At 43.6% G+C, this 20,152-nt stretch overlaps 1 protein-coding gene across 1 annotated transcript in view; it reads left to right on the forward strand.

Annotated features, from left to right (window-relative positions):
* Positions 1 to 18,472, forward strand: part of LOC124805486 (acetylcholinesterase-like) — a 103,555-nt gene extending 85,083 nt beyond the window's left edge. The window contains exon 6 of the mRNA XM_047266050.1: positions 18,310 to 18,472. Coding sequence (XP_047122006.1) covers positions 18,310 to 18,472 — 163 coding nt within the window. The remainder of the gene's footprint in view (positions 1 to 18,309) is intronic.
* The last annotated feature ends 1,680 nt before the right edge of the window (positions 18,473 to 20,152 follow it).

Below are 20,152 nucleotides of genomic sequence, written 5' to 3' on the forward strand. Positions count from 1 at the left end.
GCAAAAATCTTACACAAACAGAAGTTTAAAGCTTGCGTTCCACATTCACGATATGGGTTACTTGAAGATGATCCGTATCGACGGCTTCACTTTTGTGAACTGATATTTGGCCAACAGAAACACGATCCTAACATGTTCAATAAAACTGTGAGGTCTTATGACGCCAATTTTAAGTTAAGTGAACAATTTAACAGACATAACTGCATTTACTAGTATTCTGATAATAATCTTTTGCTAGAACAACCACTGAATCAACCTGGTGTGTTTGGGGGGCGATATCATCGTCTGTCATATTTGGGCCATATTTTCTGTAGGTATTGTGAGAGGAGATAACTATTTGATTATGCTTCAGAATTATGTGGTGCCAGGACGTATGCCGTACGCTGAAAACTTTCAAGAAGTTTACTTTCAGCACGATGGTCCTCGACCACATTATGTCACTGCCGTCGGCGATTATTTAAACGAAACTTTCCAAAGAAAAGTGATTGATTGAAGGTCAGATATTGACATGACTCCACGATCACCAGATATCACGCCCACGGATTTTTTCCCATGGGGTGTTGTCACGGTCTCTCTTTATTCTCAAAAGCTTCAGACCATTGCTTCACTAAAGGACTACATAAACGACATATTTCATGATTTGGGCAGTGATACTGCACTATGCCGTAGAGTATGTAGCAGTGCTGCATAATGACTTCGAAGATGTGTTAATGAAGACAAAATCGTTTGAATATAAAAAATAATTGTAAGCATTGTTTGTATTTGTAGTGAAACATATATTCAATCTTTTATTTAAATCAGAGCCCAGTGTCCATTGACTTCTTCGCCACCCTGTATAGGCCTTTAACGATAGCAATTGCCTACATGGCCATATTATGCCATTTAGCTTTTTGCCAGAACCATTGCCGTTTAAGAACATCTTTTCTTTCCTCATTTCTGGCACAGTGCACCTTTCACCTCTGTCACCACTGATTCGATGAACTTTTTTAAACATCCCATAGGTTTTTCTTCTTCTTTAGTGTGCGATGAGTTGCATTCATTATTCGCTTCAACATTATTCCAGCACCCAGTTTAAGTTTGGCATGCATTGCCTTATCAACCACAAATGCAGCAATGTGTAGTTCTATACCAGTGTTTTTCTTCGACGTAACTGTCTAGCATTATCAGCTAGATGTTTGCCTAAAATATGACGATCATTATATGTAGTGTAATAAAGTGGTCGTTCTTGCATACGTTGTGCAGGACATTCCTCAACCTCCGTTAATATGTTTCCCAGCATTCATGTCAAACTACTGTATAGTTTGAGGTTTGCGTTTCCTATTATATAGCAAATTGCGAGTGTTCCCGCAATTGTTGTGCTTTGTGTGCTTTTATGAGAAGCTGGGCCATTTCATGAGAACCTTGCATTCAATGTCTTATGATCTTCTCACTGAGGACCACATTCGGTTAAGAGCTTTTCTGTAACTCCACTATGTAAAAAACTCCCACCGGTTTCTTCACCATCACTGTCCTTCAAGATGTATGCTCTTGGATCTGCGTGCTGCACCTTTAAAACTACAAATATCTCTGTTGACCAGTTCAATAGGACTTCTCAAACATTGTTTTTTATAATGAATGAAACAACAACATTCTCCCATTCGAAAGCAAGTATTGTCGAACAGTTGAACAATATGATCAAAAACTGGATGTAGAAACGATTTAATTTTCACAGAATGTACAAATTGCTAAGCATGCTACCACAAATCACTGACGCCTGTAATCACACTACTCGCTACACAATTAAGAAGAGACCTATTGATGTCCATGATAATGGACTTCTAAATACAGAATACAACCAAATGAAAATGGTGACTCCGCGAAAGCAGAAGTTCAATATAGCTGATTTTGTAAGTATTTAGAAATAAAAAACAATGGAACTTCCTGGCAGATTGTTTATCCCATATCGTTTCAATACTGCATTCAAATTCCTGCTGTAAAATTCACCTCCCTGGTTGGCCCGAAGATTGTTGGGGCTGCAATTCATTCCAGTCTGCGACATTCGTTCAAAAACCACTGAAACATCCTTCCTCATCCTTACTTTCACAGGCAGGACCAAAGAAAATTTGGAATATATATCTATGGCCATTGGAATGTACTTGAAACCGTTATTCGATTGTGAGTAATCTTGCATATCTATGAGTTCAGCCTGCCATAAATCATCCAGTCCTCGTATGCAGTGATGCGTCTTTCTTGGAGATCAGATATCATTGATAATATTTCTTTTGTGTTACCTGTATTACCAGTGACAGCTAATGAGGTAAGCAGGCGTAATCAGCCTATCAGTCTATGATTTTATTCACCTCATATATTAGTCATAAAGAGTCTATGATTTCATTCAGATGATATATATATAGGGTGGTCCATTGAAAGTGACAGGGCCAAATATTTCACGAAATAAGCATCAAACGAAAAAACTACAAACATCGAAACTCGTCTAGCTTGAAGGGGGAAATCAGATAGCGCTATGGTTGGCCCGCTAGATGGCGCTGCCATAGGTCAAACATATATCAAGTGCGTTTTTTAAAATGGGAACCCCCATTTTTATTACATATTCGTGTAGTACGTAAAGAAATATGAATGTTTTAGTTGGAACGCTTTTTTCGCTTTGTGATAGATGGCGCTGTAATAGTCACAAACGTATAAGCACGTGGTGTCACGTAACATTCCGCCAGTGCGGACGGTATTTGCTTCGTGATACATTACCCGTGTTAAAATGGACCGTTTACCAATTACGGAAAACATCGATATCGTGTTGTTGTATGGCTATTGTGATCAAAATGACCAACGGGCATGTGCTATGTATGCTGCTCGGTATCCTGGACGACATCAAGTGTCTGGACCCTTCGCCGGATAGTTACCTTGTTTAAGGAAACAGGAAGTGTTCAGCCACATGTGAAACGTCAACCACGACCTGCAACAAATGATGATGCCCAAGTAGGTGTTTTAGCTGCTGTCGCGGCTAATCCGCACATCAGTAGCACACAAACTGTACGAGAAGCGGGAATCTCAGAAACGTCGGTGTTGAGAATGTACATCAACATCGATTGCAACCGTACCATATTTCTATGCACATGGCGACGACTTTTAACATCGTGTACAGCTCTGCCACTGGGCACAAGACAAATAACGGGACGATGACAGATTTTTTGCACGCGTTCTATTTAGCGACGAAGCGTCATTCACCAACAGCGGTAACATAAACCGGCATAATATGCACTATTGGGCAACGGAAAATCCACGATGGCTGCGACAAGTGGAACATCAGTGACCTTGGCGGGTTAATGTATGGTGTGAGATTATGGGAGGAAGGATAATTGGCCCCCATTTTATCGATTGCAATCTAACTGGTGCAATGTATGCTGATTTCCTACGTAATGTTCTACCGATGTTACTACAAGATGTTTCACTGCATGACAGAATGGCGATGTACTTCCAACATGATGGATGTCCAGCACATAGCTCACGTGCAGTTGAAACGTTATTGAATAGCATATTTCATGACAGGTGTATTGGTCGTCGAAGCACGTTCACCGGATCTGACGTGCCCGGATTTCTTTCTGTGGAGAAAGTTGAAGGATATTTGCTATCGTGATCCACCGACATCGCCTGACAACATGCGTCAGCGCATTGTCAATGCATGTCCGAACATTACGAAAGGCGAACTACTCGCTGTTGAGAGGAATGTCGTTACACGTATTGCCAAATGCACTGAGGTTGGCGGACGTAATTTTGAGCATTTATTGCATTAATGTGGTATTTACAGGTAATCCCTCTTTAACAGCATGCGTTCTCAGAAATGATAAGTTCACAAAGATACATGTATCACATTGGAACAATCGAAATAAAATGTTCGAACGTAGCTACGTTCTGTATTTTAAGAAGCCTACCTGTTTCCAACTGTTCGTCTAAAATTGTGAGCCATATGTTTGAGACTATTATAGCGCTGCCTACCACAAAGCGAAGTAAGTGGTCCAACTTAAGCATTCATATTTCTCTACGTATCACACGAAAATGCAATAAAAATGGGGATTCCTATTTAAAAAAACGCAGTTGATATCCGTTTGACCTACGGCAGTGCCATCTAGCGGGCCAACCATAGCGCCATCTGGTTTCCCCCTTCAAGCTAGACAAGTTTCGATCTTTGTAGTGTTTTCGTTTGACGCTTATTTCGTGAGATATTTGGCCCGGTCACGATCAATGGACCACCCCGTATTTATTGTCCAATCTTACGTGCAGCTGCTACTATTTGTGTCATGTTTTAATTGTACTCTTGTATTTATCATCCACTGAGGCTTTCATTCATCCTTTCGGGGTTATATGTGCATCGATCATGTATAATATTTGACCATACGCTTTCAGTATGCTTTCGTATCCTTCAGGGTATACTTTTTTATACTAAGATTTTTTTTAAGTATATTAGCTCTAATTAACTACACATTCTTTGAAATTCTTCATCCACAGCCCATATTGCATTCTTGACTAGAAGTATTGGTGCTTACCTAGCACATATGGTTTCATCCTGCTAACACCGTACGTTCTGTCTAATTGAACATTACTGATACGACTGATTGAGTCATTTGCTCCGTCATCTCCTTCTTCTACTTGTTCTGCTTTTCTACCTCCTTCAGTAGGCTGTAGCAGTCCCTTCAAACTGTAGGTTACTAACTTAAACATTTATGATAGATGTTGATCTCATTGCAACTCCCCTAACTTCGTATCTTCCGTTGAATAGCCTTCCACACCTCAATAACTTTACACATTGTTGACGACATGCTGCCGTATATGAAGCTTTTTTTGAGACAGTTTACAATTTATATATACTTTGAGACGACTGGTAATGATGGGAGTCAAGTGCCTGAGCTATCGCCTTGATACATCCATGCATATCAGTTAGTTTTGTGTTGAATTCTTGAATTTCTTCATTGACACATAGTTCACATTGCCGTATTCTAGCATTCCAAACATTTATAGCACTGACTCGATAAGACTTTTCACTTCCGTCAAACAGATGCATGTGCTTTACACTCTCCGGAGGTCTGTGCGACAAAACTGCAAATCTTCCCGTAGTCTACAGTATATGGATAGAGTTTTATCCTGATACTATGCTTTTTATGCAGAGTCTCATTGAAGATTTGTCTACATCGATCCTGATCCAATTTCTTAGTTTTATGTATAACCAAAAAGCCATACTGCAAGTTATTCCAGCAATCCCCATGTACTGCAACGATTCATTGAGTGACATGTCAATTCCTAAATGTACCTGGTAAATATGGTTTAAATCCAGACTGTTCTGCTAGAAAGTGATAATAAGGTTCGCATTAGCCTGAACCAACTGCTTCAGGATCCTTGACTATGCCTGGCTCAAGTAAAATATATTGACTTTCGAATGGCGACCTATGCAGAAATATCTGCAGATCTCATTCTGATTTTGTGCTGCGACATCTTCAATCACGAGTGCACTGTTTGGTTTTACTTTTTCAGGTGGCAGAACATCACTGCTTTTGGTATGTTACTCCCTCAGTTCTGTGCAAAATCTCCTGCAATATCTGATATTTTGACTGAAACAGAGTTTCCGAAAAAAAATATGTACTTGCTCGAAGCAGACTCCATTAGGATATGTTAGCAGTGGAAGAACAAGTTTTGTTTTCCCGCAGCTCGAATGCCTAGTAACCAAAGCACGTGTAATATCAGGAAGTAACGATCCATTCGTCTTGTTCTTCTGGTTTCCAGCTTCATCAATGCAGGACCAGTCGCTGCTATAATACCCTTGTTGTGAGGTTGTTTCATCCACTCGGTTACGGTGGTAACTTTGTTTACATTAAATGCAGGAGATGTGATAAACACTTGCATACAGATAGGTATATAAATAAGATTGTATTTCAGTGTTCACATCTGGTAGTGTTGGATCATGCGCTTCCACCTACATCGATGCACAAAATGCATTATAGTGTTGAGCTATAGTTTCTTCTGGTGGGTGTATAGTTTGACGCTCTAACTCCACTAGATTACTCTACAGTGTGTCATAGAATCTGTAGACATACGACTGCTACTTTTTATTGCATATCTGAGATTCATTAAACTCTTAAAAGATGTATGCATTCTCTGTTGTTAAATATTGTACCTGTACAGGGGGAGCCTTCTACAGAGATTTTATGTTCACTCAGTATAGTCAAGAGAGAGTAAACGTTTCCGTGAAATAATTACTCTGATGTCACTAAATCGAGGGTTTTCAAATACTACCGCTGGGTAGAGCTCCCCGTTCGATATCATACCGACACTGACACACTTACACCCACTGGTGTTCAAAAAGTAGGTTTGGTCGAACAGTATCATGTTCACATCAAGAGGCTGCCGCTGCAACGACTTCCCCTAGCCTTATTAGTTAAAGTTACTTGCCTTTTTTTTTCTATTCATCACCGCCGGCATTTCTATCACAAGTGGGTGAACTACTTACCACTCTTTTGGTAAACATTTTTGGAAAGCAGTGATCAATTAATTGTTATATTTTGACTAAAGTTCAGTCTTAAAACATGTGATCAAGACTGAACTTTAGTCAAAATACTTACCACTCGCTGTAAATATATTTTCGCTACCTCTACTAACATTGTTATTATTATCGTATGTATGTCTGTGCTTGTATGGTTAGGACCTTAACGTAGTGTGGCTGATAAGCACATCAGAGCCAGAGGTGACACGCCGACGCTATTCTCATCACAATTTCTAGAATAACACAGAGACAGCAGCAAGTAGCTTCAATATCTTCATCAGCAGCACTCCCATCGCGTCATACTGTGAACAAAAATAATTTAATTTTATATAGAAAATTGATTGCTTATCAATGCGACATAAGAATGTCGAACTTTTTTAAAAATACTTACAATCGACGTCTTAGTCAGTCGATTTCATTCTTAAGACGAAAATGCAGCGAGAGAATGCTGTGCATAGATATTTAAAAAAAATCTAAAACCTGCTGCTGCTGTTATAGCAGCAAAACATAATGACAATGACAAGTAGATCAATACTTATTCGCTTCTTGCGTGGACAGGCATTTTTAAACAGTTATAAAATATGCAACACTTCGTACATATTAGCTGTAGTAAAGTGGCATCAAGGGCATGGAAGAATGAGACGAGCAGAAGCACGGGCGCTCCAAACGTGGGCTACAAGCTGCTTCATGCAAGTTGCTAAGAGAAGGGCACGGGGGAATAGGGCTCCTTGTGGCTGGATACTGCTGTCAGGAAAATACGAATACATGTACAAATGTCTCAACTGTAGAATGACACCATAGACAATGTAGCACTGATTCTGACGTTAGCGAATTCTCGACTAATACCGACAGTGCCCTGCTATTTATACACTCCTGGAAATTGAAATAAGAACACCGTGAATTCATTGTCCCAGGAAGGGGAAACTTTATTGACACATTCCTGGGGTCAGATACATCACATGATCACACTGACAGAACCACAGGCACATAGACACAGGCAACAGAGCATGCACAATGTCAGCACTAGTACAGTGTACATCCACCTTTCGCAGCAATGCAGGCTGCTATTCTCCCATGGAGACGATCGTAGAGATGCTGGATGTAGTCCTGTGGAACGGCTTGCCACGCCATTTCCACCTGGCGCCTCAGTTGGACCAGCGTTCGTGCTGGACGTGCAGACCGCGTGAGACGACGCTTCATCCAGTCCCAAACATGCTCAATGGGGGACAGATCCGGAGATCTTGCTGGCCAGGGTAGTTGACTTACACCTTCTAGAGCACGTTGGGTGGCACGGGATACATGCGGACGTGCATTGTCCTGTTGGAACAGCAAGTTCCCTTGCCGGTCTAGGAATGGTAGAACGATGGGTTCGATGACGGTTTGGATGTACCGTGCACTATTCAGTGTCCCCTCGACGATCACCAGTGGTGTACGGCCAGTGTAGGAGATCGCTCCTCACACCATGATGCCGGGTGTTGGCCCTGTGTGCCTCGGTCGTATGCAGTCCTGATTGTGGCGCTCACCTGCACGGCGCCAAACACGCATACGACCATCATTGGCACCAAGGCAGAAGCGACTCTCATCGCTGAAGACGACACGTCTCCATTCGCCCCTCCATTCACGCCTGTCGCGACACCACTGGAGGCGGGCTGCACGATGTTGGGGCGTGAGCGGAAGACGGCCTAACGGTGTGCGGGACCGTAGCCCAGCTTCATGGAGACGGTTGCGAATGGTCCTCGCCGATACCCCAGGAGCAACAGTGTCCCTAATTTGCTGGGAAGTGGCGGTGCGGTCCCCTACGGCACTGCGTAGGATCCTACGGTCTTGGCGTGCATCCGTGCGTCGCTGCGGTCCGGTCCCAGGTCGACGGGCACGTGCACCTTCCGCCGACCACTGGCGACAACATCGATGTACTGTGGAGACCTCACGCCCCACGTGTTGAGCAATTCGGCGGTACGTCCACCCGGCCTCCCGCATGCCCACTATACGCCCTCGCTCAAAGTCCGTCAACTGCACATACGGTTCACGTCCACGCTGTCGCGGCATGCTACCAGTGTTAAAGACTGCGATGGAGCTCCGTATGCCACGGCAAACTGGCTGACACTGACGGTGCACAAATGCTGCGCAGCTAGCGCCATTCGACGGCCAACACCGCGGTTCCTGGTGTGTCCGCTGTGCCGTGCGTGTGATCATTGCTTGTACAGCCCTCTCGCAGTGTCCGGAGCAAGTATGGTGGGTCTGACACACCGGTGTCAATGTGTTCTTTTTTCCATTTCCAGGAGTGTATATGCTAGTTGAGTACCTGGCGTTGTGCGGGTACATATTTATTTCAATCTTCTATTAGCCCTCTCCGTCCACCTCCATTGCCTCACCCCTTTACCCTTTACTTCTATTTCTACATTTATACTCCGCAAGCCACTCAACGGTGTGTGGCGGAGGGCACTTTACGTGTCACTGTCATTACCTCCCTTTCTTGCCCCAGTCGCGTATGGTTCGCGGGAAGAACGACTGCCGGAATACCTCCGTGCGCGCTCGAATCTCTCTAATTTTACATTCGTGATCTCCTCGGGAGGTATAAGTAGGGGGAAGCAATATATTCGATACCTCATCCAGAAACGCACCCTCTCGAAACCTGCACAGCAAGCTACACCGCGATGCAGAGTGCCTCTCTTGCAGAATCTGCCACTTGAGTTTGCTATCACGCTTACCAAATAACCCTGTGACGAAACGCGCCGCTCTTCTTTGGATCTTCTCTGTCTCCTCTGTCAACACGACATGGTACGGATCCCACGCTGATGAGCAATACTCAAGTATAGGTCGAACGAGTGTTTTGTAAGCCACCTCCATTGTTGATGGACTACATTTTCTAAGGACTTTCCCAATTAATCTCAACTTGTCACCCGCCTTACCAACAATTAATTTTATATGATCATTCCACTTCAAATCGTTCCGTACGCATACTCCCAGACATTTTACAGAAGTAATTGCTACCAGTGTTTGTTCCGCTAACATATAATCATCCACTCCTTGCACCAAGTGCCTATCCGCTGCAGATCTTCCTGCATTTCTCTGCAATTTTCTAATGCTGTAACTTTTCTGTATACTACGGCATCATCCGCGAAACGCCACATGGAACTTCCGACACTACCTACTAGGTCATTTATATATATTGTGAAAAGCAATGGTCGCATAACACTCCCCTGTGGCACGCCAGTGGTTACTTTAACGTTTGTAGACGTCTCTTCAATCTAGCCACACAGCTGGTCTTATATTCCGTAGGCTCTTACTTTGTTCATCAGGCGACAGTGCGGAACTGTATCGAACACCTTCCGGAAGTCAAGGAAAATGGCATCTACCTGGGAGCCTGTATCTAATATTTTATGGGTCTCGTGAACAAATAAAGCGAGTTGGGTCTCACACGATCGCTGTTTCCGGAATCCATGTTGATTCCTAAAGAGTAGATTCTGGGTTTCCAGAAATGACATGATACACGAGCAAAAAACATGTTCTAAAATTCTACAACAGATCGATGTCAAGAGATATAGGCCTAAAGTTTTGCGCATCTGCTCGACGACCCATCTTGAAAACTGGAAGTACCTGTGCTCTTTTACAAAAATTTGGAACCTTCCGTTCCTCTAGAGACTTGCGGTACATGGCTGTTAGAAGGGGGCCAAGTTCTGACCACCTCCTCTCCCCACTCTCTGTCCATCACCTCCAGCCCCTATCACTGTCCATCTCTTCCTCTTCCCATTCTCTGTCCCTTTCATTTTCCCCACCTCTCTGTCCATCTCTTCCACCCCCTGTCTCTGCCCAACTCTTTCCTTTTTCTGTCTGTCTCGTCTCCTCCTCTCTCTCTCTCTCTCTCTCTCTCTCTCTCTCTCTCTCTCTCTCTCTCTCTTTCCCCCTCTCCCTCCCTCCCCCCTCACTCTCTCCCTCCCCCCTTCTCTCTCTCCATTTTCCTCTCTCCTATCTCTGCCATCTCCTCCTCCTCCTCCTCCTCTTATATATGCCTATCTTCTCCTTCCCCTCACTGTCTGTTTCCTCATCCTCGTTTCTCTCTCCCCATTGTCACACTCACAATAGGAGGCCAACGGTTCTTACCATTACAGTATTTCTTTCCAGAGTGTAGCTAATATGTCTACCATGTTTTACTGAAACTGTTCCAGGGGTTTATGATGAGATTTTTACTTGTGGCTTTCCCCGCATATGCACATGTCAAGTCTTCCATGCGTATTGTAAACTTTTTCACCTATATATCTAGCGAATTTCCATGCAGCTCAGTGCTTATGACGACTTACCTTCTGAATTATGTGCTGTACAATGACATACCTTTGCTGTTACATCCAGTGGTATAAGTGTCTGCTGTATGTGAAATGTGTTGTGGATAGTATTAGTAGTAAGGAAGCAATAAATTAAAATGTCATGCTTGGTGCAGCAGCGGGCACACTACATTGAATACTATAAATGGCGTGTCAGCACTACCAACAGAGACGTCCCGTTGTTTGGCGATGCGTTTGTTATCTGTCGATGATCTCAAACGAGTGCGTCCGCACAACACTAAAGGAGTCACAGCTGTGTACGGCCAGCTACCATAAGGGAGAGCGGACAGGTTGGCGGGATCTTGTTGTCACGATGGCAGACACCTCGTCCAACGACTCACCGTGTTTTTGTTCACTGGCAAGTCTCATCAGCCAAAAGAACTCTATAGCAGTCTCTGCCTGGAACACGCTTTCGTTACAGACACTAGACGCCATTTTGAAGATTGCATATCACGTCACCATCTATCGGAACTTTATGAAACTGTAGGCGCAGAAACGTGAATATTCCGCGATGTCACAGAACAGATTCCGCATTTTTTCAACCGTAATTGGCCGAGAAAAAAAGTGATGCATTACTTATTGAACGCTTCTCGTATTTTCCTATTTAGATTCAGCGGCAGATGTGGTTATTGTCTGCCAAAAGTGTTGCAAATAGAAATAGTAGCAAGGAAGTAATAAATTTAAACATATTGCTAGATGCAGTAACCTTTCACGTATCTGAGTGTTTCTGATGTCATATCTCCTGAACTAAGTGTCGTATAATGATGTTATTTTTCTGGTACATTCAGTGATATATGTTAATCCTGTCCTGTCACGAATACAGTTTGCAGTAAAGGAGCAACAAATGAAGACGCCGTGCTTCATTTGGAAGTTTTACTGCATGAATAGCGAAAATGTAGTAAGTAATTAACTTTTTTCCTTTTGTCATTTGGTGGGAATCGTCAGCGAGAAAAAGTTACGTAAAGATTTGAAATTATATGTAAAGTTGGAAGTTTCTAAATGCTCTCATTCTCAGATATTGGGTCACTATTGCATGGGTATATCGCGTCGTGGCATACATTGCCCTTTCATCCCCCACCCTCACCTCTTTGACGGATGGATGGTTATATCCCCCACAGAGATTCTTTTCAGACAGTAAATGATATTTGTACGAAGTTGGGTTGAGACTGGTCCAGTGGTTCAGTTCTTCTAATCCTCTATTAGTCCATCTCATGCTCCACCCCCCTCTCTGTCTATGACCTGCTTCCCCCTTCTCTGTCCATGCCCCTCTTCATCCCCCACTGTCCATATACTCCACTCCCTCTTTCTGTCCACCGCCTCCATGCTTCACCCCTGTCGGTTTCCATCACCTCCTCTCTCTGTCCATTTCCTCCTGCCCCTCCGTCTGTCTGTCTGTTCCTACTCCTTTTGTCCATCTGCTTCTGCCCCATCTGTCCATGTCCTACTCCCTTGTAAGCCCATCCCCTCTACCTCTATGTCCATCTCCTCTTCCTTCTTCTCTCCATCCAGTTTCCTGCTGTTTCCGTTCTCTTGCTACCTGCTCCTCTCATCTTCGTTCGTCTGTTCCTTCCCCCTCTGTCCCTCTCCTCCTCCCCTCTCTCTTTGCCCAGGTCCTCTCCCCTCTCTGTCCATATACTCCTCCATCCTATCCACCTCTTCCCTTTCTCTGTTCATTACCACATTCTCCTGTCTCTGCCGCTCTCTTCCTCTCTTTCCTTATCTGTGTCCATCTCTTCCTCTTTTCAAGTCATCACCCCCGCACGAACAGTAGGAAGTTGCTGGCTCTTGTTGTTGTTGTGGTCTACAGTCCTGAGACTAGTTTGATGCAGCTCTCCATGCTACCCTATCCTGTGCAAGCTTCTTCATCACCCAGTACTTACTGCAACCTACATCCTTCTGAATCTGCTTAGTGTATTCATCTCTTGGTCTCCCTCTACCATTTTTACCCTCCACACTGCCCTCCAATGCTAAATTTGTGATACCTTGATGCCTCAGAACACGTCCTGCCAACCGGTCCCTTCTTCTTGTCAAGTTGTGCCACAAACTCCTCTTCTCCCCAATTCTGTTCAATACCTCCCCTTCAGTTACGTGATCTACCCATCTAATCTTCAGCATTCTTCTGTAGCACACATTTCGAACCTTCTATTCTCTTCTTGTCCAAACTATTTATCGTCCACCTTTCACTTCCATACATGGCTACACTCCATACAAACACTTGCAGAAACGACTTCCTCATACTTAAATCTATACTTGATGTTAACAAATTTCTCGTCTTCAGAAACGCTTTCCTTGCCATTGCCAGTCTACATTTTATATCCTCTCTACTTCGACCATCATCAGTTATTTTGCTCCCCAAATAGCAAAACTCCTTTACTACTTTAAGCATCTCATTTCCTAATCTAATTCCCTCAGCATCACGCGACTTATTTCAACTACATTCCATTATCCTCGTTTTGCTTTTGTTGATGTTCATCTTATATCCTCCCTTCAAAACACTATCCATTCTGTTCAACTGCTCTTCCAAGTCCTTTGCTGTCTCTGACAGAATTACAATGTCATCGGCGAACTTCAAAAATTTTATTCGTTCTCCATGGATTTTAATAACTACTCCGAATTTTTCTTTTGCTTCCTTTACTGCTTGCTCAATATACAGATTGAATAACATCGGGGATAGGCTGCAACCCTGTCTGACTCCCTTCCCAACCACTGCTTCCCTTTCATGCCCCTCGAATCGTGTAACTGCCATCTGGTTTCTGTACAAATTGTAAATAGCCTTTCGCTCCCTGTATTTTACCCCTGCCACCTTTAGAATTTGAAAGAGAGTATTCCAGTCGGTTCTTACCCCCAGAGTATTCCTTTCCATACAGTAAGTGACATGTGTATCACGTTTGGCTGAAATCGGTCCACTGGTTTAGGATGAGACGTGGAACACACATACATACATATGTACATACACCCAGTTTTGTAATATGGATGGACATATATGAGGGGCTGAACAGCGAGGTTATCAGTTCCCATATTTGCACCAAATTTACGCGATTGTGGTAAAAATCTATTCAACAGTAACAATAGACTGGAAAATCAAATTGTATGCACACACAAGGACTGAAAAGACCGCCCTGAGATGGTGAGATTAATAAAAGAGCAACAATGTAGGTCAGAAAAAATACAGCAGAAGAACTAGATAAAATTAAGTATATAACACCAGCACGAACATGTTTAAAAAGGGAACAGATGACAGTGACAGTGATTTCAAAATAATTTGTGGACGAGCCACTCAGTGGCACATCGAAATCCAACACACTTTATTCTGTGAAGAAGTCTGGAAATGACACGAAATCTTAAAACATGAACCATACTCGTCCCAGTGTCAGTTAAAACAGAGGGGTGAGCGCATGGGAGACGCCCTCAGGCCATCAGCATATAAAACATTCATTTGAAATATGTCGTATAGACAGCTACGTCCCACTTAAGTGGAGGATGCTCGCGACGTGAGAGAAAGCAGTGGGCAGTGTCCCACTCTGAGCATTGTAAGAGCTGCTTCTTCAACTCATCGTGGTCGGGTGGAGGTAAGCCATATCCGCACTGAAGGTTTCGGTGACCGCATACTATTGCTCCACATTGGCTGGCTGCCACCAACGCATCGTCTTCTGGGTCACATGAACGGTGACCTCCTGCAGGGGGACCGAACACCGAGCAGGAGGAGGAAGGGAGCAAGCCTCCTTGGCAGCCGCGTCAGTGAGTTCATTTCTCAAGGTCCCTGTGTGCCCTGGAACCCAGCGAAACATTATTTCTTTTTCCTGCCTTTGTAAGAGGAGGAGGGCGTCCTGCAATTACTGCACCATTCCATCCGCTGGATACATCTCATCAATAGCAAGAAGGGCACTTTGGTAATCGGAGTAGATGAAGAACTTCTTGCCACGCAAGTTATCTCATTTGCACCAGTGCCCTCAGGACAGCAAACAATTCCGCATAATAAACTGAAGACTGCTCTGGGGGTCATATCCTGATTACAAAGTCACAGAACAAGACCAACATCTACATCTACATCTAGATGGTTTCTCTGCAATTCACACTTAAGTGCCTGGCAGAGGGTTCATCGAACCATTTTCATACTACTTCTCTACCATTCCACTCTCGAATGGCGCTTGGGAAAAAGGAACACCTAAATCTTTCCGTTAGAGCTCTGATTTATCTTATTTTATTATGATGATCATTTCTCCCTACGTAGGTGGGTGTCAACAAAATATTTTCGCATTCGGAAGAGGAAATTGGTAATTGAAATTTCGTAAATTGATCTCGCCGCACAGAAAACCGCTTTTGTTTCAGTTACTGCCACGTCAACTCGCGTATCATATCAGTGACACTCTCACCCCTATTGCTCGATAACACGAAACGAGCTGCCCTTCTTTGCATTTTTTTATGTCCTCCATCAATGCTACCTGGCAAGGATCCCATACCACGCAGCAATATTCCAGCAGAGGACGGACAAGTGTAATGTAGGCAGTCTCTTTAGTGGGTTTGTCGCATCTTCTAAGTGTTCTGCCAACAAAGCGCAGTCTTAGTTTCACCTTCCCCACAATATTATGTGTGTGGTCTTTCCAATTTAAATTGCTCTTAATTGTAATTCCTCGGTATTTAGTCGAATTGACAGCTCGATTTATCGTATACCCCAAATTTATCAGATTTCAAAAAATGGTTCAAATGGCTCTGAGCACTATGAGACTTAACATCTGAGGTCATCAGTCCCCTAGAACTTAGAACTAGTTAAACCTAACTAACCTAAGGACATCACACACAGCCACCTCAAAGCAGGATTCGAACCTACGACCGTAGTAGACGCGCGGTTCCGGACTGAAGCGCCTAGGACCGCTCGGCCACCTCGGCCGGCTATCAGATTTCTTTTAGTGCCCGTGTGGATGACCACGCACTTGTCTTTGTTCAGTGCCAACTGCCACTTTTCGCTCCATACCGAAATTTCTCTCTAGATCATTTTGTAATTTGAATTGATCGTCTGATGATTTTACTAGACGGTAAATTACAGCGTCATCTGCAAACAATCTAAGGGGGCTGCTCAGATTATCACCTAGATCATTTATGTAAATCAGGAACAGCAGAGGTCCTATGACGCTACCTTGCCGAACGCCAGATCTGTTCTACTACGAACTGTGTTCTCTCTGAGAGGAAATCACGAATCCAGTCACACAACTAAGACGATACTCCATATGCACGCAATTTGATTAATAATCACTTGTGAGGAACTGTATCAAAAGCCTTCTGGAAACCTAAGAATTTGGAATCGATCTGAGATCCCTTGTCAACAGCACTAATTACTTCATGGGAATATTGGCGTGATGGTACAGCAACCTTATTATTAGTATTACTTAGAACAAAAACAGCCATAGGCTGCACAATGTTCTTTATTAACTTAACAACGACTTAATTCGCCCAGACAGGGCATCATCAGCTTATGTTAAAAAAATCCAAAATATTCTACCAAAAAGCAACTGTCAAAGAAGGTATAATACCGAATAAAATGTACTAAAAACAACCTCATTGAGATGACGAGAGCCATCGCGGCACAGAACAGGACCTCGTGTGCAATATGTAAACACAGCCGTGCGCTAGAAAGGCACTGGAAGCACGTTCACATGCGCTTCCTTAATACAGACGCGCCTCTGGCGCTGTTCAAGTGCACGGCTGTGTTTATAGTTTGTGTGCAAGGTCTTATTCTGTGCTGCAATGCTTATCATTTCCATCAGGTTACCTTATAGTACGTTTTATTTAGTATCATACCTTCCTTAACCGGTGTGTTTTTTATTTTTTAACAAAACCTCATGACGCACTATTTAGGTGAAACCTGTCGTTCTACAGTTAATAAAAAACATTGTGCAACCTATGAATGTTTTTTTTTCTTAAATACACCACTGGCCATTAAAATTGCAACACCAAGAAGAAATGCAGATGATAAACGGGTATTCATTCCACAAATATATTATACTAGAACTGACGTCTGATTACATTTTCACGTAATTTAGGGGCATAGATCCTAAGAATTCAGTACCCAGAACAACCACCTCTGGCCGTAATTACGGCCTTGATACGGCTGGGCATTGAGTCAAACAGAGCTTGGATGGCGTCTACAGTTACAGCTGCCCATGCAGCTTCAACTCGGTACCACAGTTCATCACGAGTAGTGACTGGCGTATTGTGACGATCCAGTTCCTCGTCCACCATTGACCAGACGTTTTCAATTGGTGAGAGATCTGGAGAATGTGCTGGCGAGGCCCGTACAGGACCTGAAACATGCGGTCGTGCGTTATCCTGCTGAAATGTAGGGTTTCGCAGGGATCGAATGAAGGGTAGAGCCTCGGGTCGTAACACATCTCAAATTTAACGTCCACTGTTCAAAGTGTCGTCGATGCGAACACAAGGTGACCGAGACGTGTAACCAATGGCACCCCATACCATCACGCCAGGTGATACATCAGTATGGCGATGACGAATACACGCTTCCAATGTGCGTTCACCGCGATGTCGCTAAATACGTATGCGACCATCATGATGCTGTAAACAGAATCTGGATTCATACGAAAAAATGACGTTTTGTCATTTGTGCACCCAGGTTCGTTGTTGAGTACACCATTGCATGCGCTCCTGTCTGTGAAGCAGCGTAAAGGGTAACCGCAGCCATGCTCTCCGAGCTGATAGTCCATGCTGCTGCAAACGTCGTCGAACTGTTCATGCTGATGGTTGTTGTCTTGCAGACGTCCCCATCTGTTGACGCAGGGATCGTGACGTGGCTGCACGATCCGTTACCGCCATGAGGATAAGATGCCTGTCATCTCGACTGCTAGTGATACGAGCCTGTTGGGATCCAGCACGGCGGCCCGTATTACCCTCCTGAATCCACCGATTCTGCTAACAGTCATTGGATCTCGACCAACGCGAGCAGCAATGTCGCGATACGATAAACCACAATCGCGATAGGCTACAATCCGATCTTTATCAAAGTCGGAAACGTGATGGTACGCATTCCTCCTCCTTACACGAGGCATCACAACTACGGTTCACTATTCAACGCCGGTCAACTGCTGTTTGTGTATGAGAAATCGGTTGGAAACTTTCCTCATGTCAGCACGTTGTAGGTGCCGCCACCGGCGCCAACCTTGTGTGAATGCTCTGAAAAGCTATTCATTTGCATATCACACATCTTCTTCTCGTCTGTAGCACGTCATCTTCGTGGTGTAGCAATTTTAATGGCCAGTAGTGTACATACATTCGAAGTGTTTTGAATGTTTTCTGGCGCATAAAAATGTGGGAGCTGTCTTCAGATTTGCCTCAAGTTGCAACAGTGTAATTAAGGATGTAAAACACAGGCATAAAATTTCTGTTGTTCCTGTTGTCGGTGGAGGTACCTCTCTTAACAGCTCAGTAACACTTCTGGCCGTGTGTCTACCTCAGGAACCCGACGCCGACGCCCGTGGGCGGCGTGACGTGGCAGCCGTACAACAGCGACGCCGAGCGCAACTACCTGGTTATCGACGCGCCCATGGCGGCCGCCCGGGACGTTTACGGCAGCAGGATGGACTTCATGCACTCGCTGCTGCCTCTCACGTGGCCCTGACGCCGCGTGGGACACTGTTGCTCCGGCACTGATCGACTTAGAGCTCTTTCTCTCTGTCTCTCAGCAGCACTGTGCAAAACTGTTTTTCTTTCCAGATAAATAAATAATGTGCTGCCTCACTTGTCTATCACATAGCGCTGTAAGGTTTCCACACACCAGTTTGTTCGTTTTTATGGTACCTTACCAGAAACAGTAAAAACGGAACCTTTATGGGATCACTTTGTTCTCTGTCTCTCTGTCTGTCAGAATGTTAAGACTCCGTTCCCTCAGACACGAGTACAGCTATCAAGTTGAAATTTATGGCTCATACTACGGTCTACAGTGCCAAGGCAATGTAAAAAATTAAGCTTCTAGGTCAAGACAATCAGCAAACACTACCATTGTTTTGATATTCGCAGACTGACTCGTCAAAACCAGTAGGATACTTCCCATTGACCTAGAATTATGGAATTTAGCATGAAGCAAGGTTTCACCGTACAAGTAAACGGAAAAATACCAAAATTGTGTTTTGTAATTATGTCACATAAGAAATAATTTTTTGCCGTTACAAAGTTACATGGGATTCTTAACCCGTCAAAAATCTCAGGAGCGACTCGAGGGATTGTCATCAGGTTTACAGTAATAAGTTGAGTGATTCACAAGGAAGGTTTTTGTGTACAACTTATAAATATTTCGTGCTGATTGGCTGAGCTACGATGAACTACAGTCTCGTCCCGCTGTGGAAACGATGCATTTGCCATCTAGCGGTGACAGGGGTAGAGCCATCGGACTACTGTGCATCACAGATCCATTACGAATATCTCATTTTACTTAAGAACTGTCTCTGACGGTCTATGATTACCATATAAACAGCATCTGTAATGTTGCAGATCAAAGTAATGTTGGTAGTTGATGGAGGATTGAACTTCCACTGTTTGGATTGAGATTCCGATATAGAGTAAAATATCGGCAGAAGCTTCTCACAGAACAATTGGATATTTGCGCACCAACAGTAACCCTATTGCAAATTGTACCTTCTTCCTCTCTTGAGATTTCCATCGATCTTATCATAATCGCAACAGGGACAAGAGAGCAATCCGTAATTTCCAAGTAACAAACAAGTTAATATAACTCCAAAATTAATAAAGTAAATAAAAAATTACAATAGCAGATGTGAAATGACACACAATATTTAATTTTAAAATTAAAACCTTCTCGAAAGTCTTGGAAATCCTAGGACCAATATCTTTAAAGTATCATCATAACAGGCAAAAATCGCCGAGATTCTCGATTCCAGGGAGGGATGAACTATCTATCAACTTGGATACGATTGTATGGAATCGCCGGCCACGGTGGTCTAGCGGTTCTAGGCGCTCAGTCCGGAACAGCGCGACTACTACGGTTGCAGGTTCGAATCCTGCTTCGGGCATGGATGTATGTGATGTCCTTAGGTTAGTTAGGTTTAAGTAGTTCTAAGTTCTAGGGGACTGATGACCTCAGATGTTAAGTCCCATAGTGCTCAGAGCCATTTGAACCATTTTTTTTTGTATGGAATCCTGTGAGATTGGTTCCTACTTGCACTGCATAACATTGAAATGTACAATCTGTTGTGAGGCTCAAAATTTACATAACGTGTAATAATCTTTATATTAGTAAAACAGTGAAACAGATAGTAATAAATCTCAGAATTCTGTTACTACA

This window comes from Schistocerca piceifrons, chromosome 7 (genome assembly GCF_021461385.2).
Source record: "Schistocerca piceifrons isolate TAMUIC-IGC-003096 chromosome 7, iqSchPice1.1, whole genome shotgun sequence".
Lineage (NCBI taxonomy): Eukaryota > Metazoa > Arthropoda > Insecta > Orthoptera > Acrididae > Schistocerca > Schistocerca piceifrons.